Source organism: Prunus avium, chromosome 2 (genome assembly GCF_965620075.1).
Source record: "Prunus avium chromosome 2, drPruAviu1.hap1.1, whole genome shotgun sequence".
Classification (NCBI taxonomy): domain Eukaryota; kingdom Viridiplantae; phylum Streptophyta; class Magnoliopsida; order Rosales; family Rosaceae; genus Prunus; species Prunus avium.
Genome location: NC_142285.1, coordinates 7,260,648 through 7,268,730, shown reverse-complemented (window position 1 = coordinate 7,268,730; position 8,083 = coordinate 7,260,648). Strand labels below are relative to the sequence as shown.

The 8,083-nt window shown below is 35.4% G+C and overlaps 1 protein-coding gene across 6 annotated transcripts; it reads left to right on the top strand.

Annotated features, from left to right (window-relative positions):
- Window positions 1-1,648: 1,648 nt before the first annotated feature.
- LOC110771199 (putative choline kinase 2) lies at window positions 1,649-6,999 on the top strand. 6 transcript variants are annotated; one of them, XM_088249482.1, is made up of 11 exons: window positions 1,959-2,279; window positions 2,385-2,413; window positions 2,651-2,709; window positions 2,853-3,274; window positions 3,952-4,073; window positions 4,204-4,399; window positions 5,130-5,247; window positions 5,339-5,386; window positions 5,486-5,586; window positions 5,781-5,904; window positions 6,471-6,999. In XM_088249482.1, exons 4-11 carry the CDS (start codon window positions 2,921-2,923, stop codon window positions 6,563-6,565), a joined length of 1,158 nt encoding a protein of 385 aa, XP_088105608.1. In that variant the 5' UTR covers window positions 1,959-2,279; window positions 2,385-2,413; window positions 2,651-2,709; window positions 2,853-2,920; the 3' UTR covers window positions 6,566-6,999. The 6 variants fall into 6 exon arrangements, with proteins under 6 accessions (XP_021831146.2, XP_021831147.2, XP_021831148.2 ...); XM_021975454.2 differs by lacking the exons at window positions 1,959-2,279; window positions 2,385-2,413 and adding an exon at window positions 1,649-1,906; XM_021975455.2 differs by lacking the exons at window positions 1,959-2,279; window positions 2,651-2,709 and adding an exon at window positions 1,649-1,906.
- Window positions 7,000-8,083: the final 1,084 nt, after the last annotated feature.

The following is an 8,083-nucleotide window of genomic DNA, read 5'->3' as shown; positions in this document are numbered from 1 at the left end:
TACCAAACAGTTTTGACATTGCTTTTTCTACTAACAACACTTTAAAAGAATTATTTATCAAACATGTAGTTGTTTTACTTTGCAGCTAATTATTTTCAAAGCACAGCAAAAACAACTTTTTTTTTAAAGTAATAGCAACCCCAAACTAGCTCTTAGTCCACCCCATATTCCACCATACTTCCCCAACTTTATTAACATTTAACTCTTCAAATAAATAAAAAACAAAAACAAAAACAAAATCTTCACATATAGAAAAAATTAATATTAAAAACCACACTTTCCCGTTAATTATTTTTTTTAAATTAAAACCACACCCTGTCCCTCAGCTTTAATATTGTAATAAATTTTTTTAATATTATAAAATGGCTTTTTATCGCTAATGGTCATTCACGTTTATGAAATTATCACGAATGGTCCTTGAGGTTTGTGACACTAATAGTCCTTAACATTTGGGCTTTTTATCACAAATGGTCCCTGCCGTTATAAATTCTGTTAAGTGTGACGTGGAAGATAAGTGGAGCCCACATGTCCAATCACATTGTGACATGTGGATAAGAAATAATTAAATAATTTTTTTAATGAAAATTCCATTTTTTTTTCCTGCAACTTTTCATCCCCTTCCTTACTTCGTCTCTCTCCCCCTCTGCCCTCGCTCTCCACCCTTTGCTCTCCATCTCTTCTACCTGTCCTTTCCTTCTCCCTCTGTTTTTTTCTTTCCCATTGCCACTTCAAGGTCTCTCAATGTAAACCAGTGGCCCCAACCCAAGTGAGAGAATTTAGGCAGGCCAACTAGAGGAGATGGGGCAGTTATTGGATACGATGAAGAAGCCTTGTACACTGTAACAGTGCTGGAACTCCCTTCTTCTCCAGATTGGTACAGGCCACACATAGCAAAATCTCACATTAAGATTGCTTCTGATTCATCATTTATATCACTATCAAAATCTTTTCTTTCAAATCCATTTGCATCAACTAGAGATGATAAAATTACAACCCGGTACTTTTTTACCAATTCCCCACAAAAATAAAAACTTGAAATAAATAAAAAATTATTTAATTATTTTTTATCCACATGTCACAATGTGATTGGACATGTGGGCTCCATTTATCTTCCACGTCACACTTAACAGAATTTATAACGGCAAGGACGATTTGTGATAAAAATCCCAAACGTTAAGGACTATTAGTGTCACAAAAAAACCTGAAGGATCATTCGTGATAATTTCGTAAACGTGAAGGACCATTTGTGATAAAAAGCCTTGTAAAATAACATAAAAAAAGAATTTTGAAAAATTATTTAAGTCTGGGATATACATGAATTATAGATGGACTTGGTAGATCTATACGCAAGGTAAATTTTGCACACCCTATTTTGAAATTCTAGATTTGTCCATGTCAATAACGCAATGACACGTAGAATAACTTTTATACGTGTTACTGTGTTATTGGCCGAGATAGCAAAATAGTTTTATCTGTGTTACAAATAAGATTTTTTCCTCTCGGGACCGAAATAGATACATCCCATTTCGTAACTACACTACACGTGGCGCCACTCAAACAGTTACCGGACACGCATTCTCATTTATATTTCATTTCTATCCCGTTTGACATTTTCAAAGGCTCTCAAACTTTCTGGCTTTTTCTGCAGCTCAAATCCAACGGCCCAAATTCGTCCTCCCAACCCTTTACTTCCTCAAACCCCAAAATTAAAAACAAACCGCCACCTCTATCTTCTGACAAAAAAAAAAAAATCTCCCGCCCCCATCCTCGCCACCGTCCTTCGTCTCCAAACCGCACGACAGCGAGGCTCTCCTCCCTATTGCCGACCTTCCGAGCCCTCTTCTCGTGCGGTTCCTTTTTCTACGCTTCCATCCAGTTCCGTTTCAGGTTGGGTTCTCTTGTCCAGGTACCGTTAAGATTCGCACCCTTTTGCTTTTTGCCTTTGGCTTTTCTGAGAAGAATAGTTTTGATTCTTCGGAATAAACTGCATGCAGAAACTAATCGTTTATTTTCTTGTAATATATTCTTCAGAATATCCAACCAAAAATTATATATTCTTCAGAATAAATTGCATGCAAAATAAAAAAATAAAATAAAGAGAACCGCCTTATTTTCCCTTAATCTAGAGAATTGGTTTTGGATTCACTTTCTCACCGATTCGTGTGATTGTTTTGTGTTTGGAAACCATGAAATGGTGGGAAAGAGACTGAATTGTTCAATTGCGGTCGATGATTGTTCAGAAATGAATTAGGGAGTGGCTTTCGTTCAGCGCTCACATGGTTTGCATCTTGCATGCTGTGAAAATGGAATTATTTAATGTTTGTTTCTTAGAGGAAATGGAATTTGACCCCTTGATTATATCATAATCATTCTGCATGTTGTAGATCATTGGGAGCAGTTCATGTGGTTCATGGTGAGTTCTTAAAATATCTGGGACAGCTTGGAATATCTTCTTTTCTTTAATTGTTTAATTATGGAATTGAAATCTTTGGAATTCATATACTGGGTGCGGTTTGACTCTTTTTTGTACAACTTAGGCTTTCTATTGCTTTGAATGACTTACCAGCGAGAGTCTGTGAGATAGACAAATTGTTGTGTAACATGATGCTCGTTTTCTGATAAATTCTTCACACCATCTTGCTTAGTGAAGATTATGTGAACGTTTAGTTGCTGAGCTTTCTGACTTCAAGATGGTTTAGCCATATTCGGGTGTGCTCTGAATTTAGCATTTGTACAGCAAATTCGCATATGTTTTCAGTTTGTTGGCTTTATGTCATGTTAGACAGTTAGATGATAAAGTTTTAGGAAGTCAAAAAATCATATTAATTCCTGTTATTTTGTTCTTGGATTAGACATTGATATTAGGTTGCTTGGGTAGTTCTCGTCATCGTGGTGTGGAAGTGCAGTCTGATCATTTGTAATGGGTGCCGTGGAAAATGTCATAGAAAACAGAGAAGATCGTTTACCAGCAGAAGCTAGGCAGATTCTTCAATCATTGGCTTCCGAATGGGAAGATGTGGTTGATTCAAAGGCACTCCAGATGATCCCTCTCAAGGGTGCAATGACTAATGAGGTTTTCCAAATAAAGTGGCCAGCAAAGAAAGGGGAGCTCTCACACAAAGTTGTGGTTAGGATTTATGGTGAGGGTGTCGATGTGTTCTTTGACAGGGATAATGAGATCCGAACATTTGAGTACATGTCAAAGAATGGTCAGGGACCTCGCTTGCTTGGGCGTTTTCCAAATGGCCGAATTGAAGAGTTCATCCATGCACGGGTACTTTCATGTTAACTTATCTTACTGTCATTCTTTATCAAACTCATAATAATGTGGCGTGTTTAACAAAAAGAAAAAAGTTGTTTTCTAATTTTCTCTCTATATTGTAAGTGGATGTCACAATCAATTGTTACATTAGTATTGGTTTAAAATTTTGAGGAACTTCAGGGAGTTCAATAATAATATTGACAGAAACATTTTCATGTTTGTGATTAAAATTTATGATGCTTCTCTGGATCCTTACTGTTTCAACTTTAAGACCGCACAAATTTGTTCTGCCATTTCTACTTCAGTTGAGAAGTATATTATATGCCTAGGTTCTTTTTGCTATCAAGCTTAGAATATATTTCTGGTACATGAGATTAAATTTGTGGTCCAAATTGTCAACTCGTAGTGTCAAGTTTTCAATTTGTATGACTACCTTCTATAGCTCTTTGGTATATAATAATTATTTTCTTAGGGAATTCTTAATCCTACTAGAGGTGCTATATTTCTTGTTATTGGAGTTCATATAAGCAAGAAAAATGCATATCTATTTCATTTCTTGAGTTACATGGATAAATTGAATAGAGAAGTCAACTACAGACTTATATAGCTCTTCGTAAAATATGAAAGCACTTTGTTCCTTTACTTTTAAAGTAACATTATATCTCTCTCTTTCACTTGTGAACTTTCAGACACTCTCAGCATCTGATCTACGTGATCCAGATATATCTGCTCTTATAGCTGCTAAATTAAAGGAGTTCCATGAACTTAATATGCCTGGCCCAAAGGATGTCACCCTGTGGGATAGATTGCGGTACATTTCTTTGTTTCGGCCTTTCTTTGCGATAATACTATGTCTCAGAATAAAATGAGATTAAATTGTCACCGACATAATTGTTTCTACTGTTATTATAGCTTCAATGAATTCTTTGTAAATGTTCCAGAAATTGGCTCAGTACGGCTAAGAGATTGTCTACCCCAGAAGAAGCTAATGCCTTTCAGTTAGATTCCATTGAAAAGGAAATCTCTTTATTGGAGAAGGAACTCTCAGGACCTTGTCAAAGTATGGGTTTTTGCCACAATGATTTACAGTACGGTAACATCATGCTCGAGGAAGAGAGTAAATCAATAACCATAATTGTAAGTCTCTCATTATACCTTTCATTTTCGTTCAGATTTATTTATTTTTCATTTACATGTAACAATGGAATACCTAGTTATAAGACAGTCATTTAATTAGCAGATGTCTAATCATAGTATGGTAAATGTCACTGATAGAAAGAATAAAAAGTATTTCAAATAGCTTTAAGCATAAGAAATTTACAATATAATTCCTACTGATGAACAATACCCAGAAGAAAAGAAAACAAATTTAAGACTGAGGTCATCATTAATCATTTGGGGATGGTATTTCAGTTCCTAATATACCTATGTATATAGGCTTTTCCTTCATCCTATCTGAAGTTCCGATGGAAAGATTCCTTTACTAAGATAGTTTGAGTTCAACTGTGCTTCTAGGAAGAAGGTTTTGTTCTTTTCAACCTTTTGATTTTTGATTTATTTGTTTTTTGAATTTATGATAGGTTTATAAAGTAGCCTTTAGGTTTAGGGTTTAAATTTAAGCTTATACTAGTTTTGATGCCTGACTTTGCTTAATTTCTGACTTAAGGCCAATTATTTGGTTCATTATCTGGGAAGTTAATTCAGCACCATGTTTATTGCATGCATAGAATATCAAATTCTGTCTTCTTCAATGTGCACATGATAGGCCATGAACAGCATGGATGAAATTCTTTGGTTTGGCCTTCTGACATTATTATTTTTCCAGAATATTCAAAAGTTTTGATGTTGTGTTAACCTTTCTTGCCAGGACTATGAGTATGCAAGTTATAATGCTGTTGCATTTGACATATCAAATCATTTCTGTGAGATGGCGGCTGACTATCACACCGATACACCTCATATTTTGGACTACAGCAAATATCCTGGTTTGTCATCTGTTGTGACATTCTTTGATGTCTATCTTTTTCTTATTTCCTTCTGTTGCCATGCTATATTCTGACCCCCCTCTCACTACAGGTTTGGAGGAGCGCCAGCGGTTTGTTCGTTTGTACCTGAGTTCTTCAGGTAATATCTTATGCTTGATTATGTTCAAATATGAACTATCTCTTTTAGGAAGTTGGAATGATTTATTGCTTTTCTCTCAATTATGGGATCTGTACGCAGGCAATCAACCTACTGAGAATGAAGTGGAGCAGCTTGTTCAAGACATTGAGAACTATACTCTTGCAAGCCATCTGTTTTGGGGCTTATGGGGAATAATATCGGTACTCATCATTTGAATGTTGTTTTCATGGCTTTTACCTACCTCTTACATGATTAAAATATTGGGTAGCAGTACTTTTCTGTGGCAAGATTTAGGATACGTGGTAAAGAATTGGTAGGAAATAGTAATCATACTTTGTTTTTCTTGGACTCTACTAATTTTGTATCCACTATATTTTCTTTTTCAATTTTTCAGGAACATGTGAATGATATTGACTTTGACTACATGGAATATGCAAGGCAAAGGTTTCAACAGTACTGGAAAACCAAGCCTAAGCTGTTGGGTTCTGTTGGATCGTCACCAGATGTTGCAACTGATGGTAACTGTACTGTTTAGTTCTTGAGTTCAATTCACACTTTTGTAGTCCTTTGATCGCATTATATTACAGGCTAGCAAGTGAATTTTGTTATCTTATAATGACTTTTTAGGAAAAAGCCTCGTGTGTTTTGGAAAAATCCTCCCTACATCCGCAGAGAGTTTTCACCTTAACTATATATGAGAAAACAAAACAAAGTACAAGAATAGCATCTCAAGATTTAATCCCAAACTCAAGCACGTATCCAATAGGATGCCCCTTGTACACCCTCTCTTAAACCCATGAAGATTACTCTCAACCTTTTGGCTCTCACTCTCAACTCCCTTGGGTGTTAAAAAACACCCACCCCGGAGTTGAATTTATACGCACCCTCAAACACTCCTAGTTCCACTGGACAAGTCACCCTAGTCCTATTTGAATAAGCAAAACCAAAACCTCCTATGATTGAGAAACCAATTTTAACAAGGATACCCAAAAGAAAACCACCTGCACTAAGGATAACAAATCCAACACTTTACTGTTTCAATGATTTGATGAGTGGTGATATGAAAGTGAGTTTCGGTTTGCAGGCGAACAAAAGGGCACTAAGAAAACAATATCTACACGGCCAAGTATGTTCAAGAAGCTTCAGAAATATTTCAGCTTGACAAAGACAAAAACTTAGTTTTGGAAATTTTCGCCAACTAAGGGTGACCTCAGTGTAAGAGGGGAAAAAAAATCATCTGAGTGTGCATTGCACAATTGGGATGAAGTGGTGTAACATAAAACTGGTGTGGCGACTACAGAGAAATGGCAAATATGGTTATAAAAAAAAAAATATTAAAAGGCTCGGACAGATTGATCCATCATATCGCATATATAGGCGTTCATCACGGTGTGGATGCATCATTGGAGCCTCTGCAGTTGTTTGGGTGGCCCCTTTAGTAACAAGTGCGTTAAGGTTTAACACATTGGAGTCTTGTCTTCTTGATGGAATGCAATGGTTTGTTTTGCATTTTCTGTTTGTGTTATATAAGTTTTGTGGATGATTTTCTTTTTTGCTACTTTCCCTTCTCTATTGTTAACCAAAATGAAAACGAAAAAACGAAATTTTTATTACCCATCTCTCACTCTCTCTCTCTCTCTCTCTGTCTCTCTCTCTCTCTCTCTCTTCCCCTGTAGCTTCGAACACACGCTAGGTAAGCTTCGAACACACGCGTGGGCTCGAAAGCCATGAATTAAAGACTTAAAGCTGAAGAAAAAAACTTAATTTTTACGAATGGAACATCAAGTCCTAGCTTTGGAGTCTTTCATCAATTTTTATGATTTTTATATTGATCAGTCTACCAATGTTTTGGATACGCCACAATATTCAGGCCTCGTTTAGAGGGTAGGATAAGTAGTAGGATTGGATTAGCTTAATCCAATACCTTGGTGCTAAAAAATGAGTGTGAATAGGATAAAGGATAATTCCACTATAATCTTATTTTGTGTACTTTTATAAGATAATTTATCCTATTAAAAACGGAGGAATATATAATTCCACTATTCCATATGCTTTGACCTTGGACCAAAATCCGGGAGTTGCGACACAAACCTGGGACATTAGTGCCAATAAATGATATTTATCCTTTTCAATGCAATCCAATTTTATCTCGTAATTTAATTCAGTCCTAGTCATCAAACATGGCTTTGTGGGTTTCAGTGGAGTGTCACTGGATATTGAAAATTATTTTAGCAAAAACCAAGCGAATATTAGGGAAAAAAAAAAACCTCACCAAATATGATTTGGGTACTCATTGATATATTCGGTAGCCAATATTAGAAAAAATGAATTTAAGGTAATCTCCAGTAATGGAGGGCTAAACATAGCACCATCCATCAAATTTAGCAATGCAAGACTAAATCATAAACCCCTCATTTTTTGATTAGTTTTTAGTATATTCTTTATATAAATTGGTTAGTTTTTTTATGTAGAAAGATGAATTTTGATTAGTTTTTAGTATATTCTTTATATAAATTGGTTAGTTTTTTTATGTAGAAAGATGAAAAGAGTAAGGATAGTATGTAAAAGGAAGGATGAAACGAATGTGGAAAATGAGATAGAAGGATGAAACTAATGTGGGAAATTATGTAGAAATGAGGTTGGTTTTTTTAAATTTAAAAAAAAAAAAACCAATTTTTAGGATTTGTTGGAAAAATA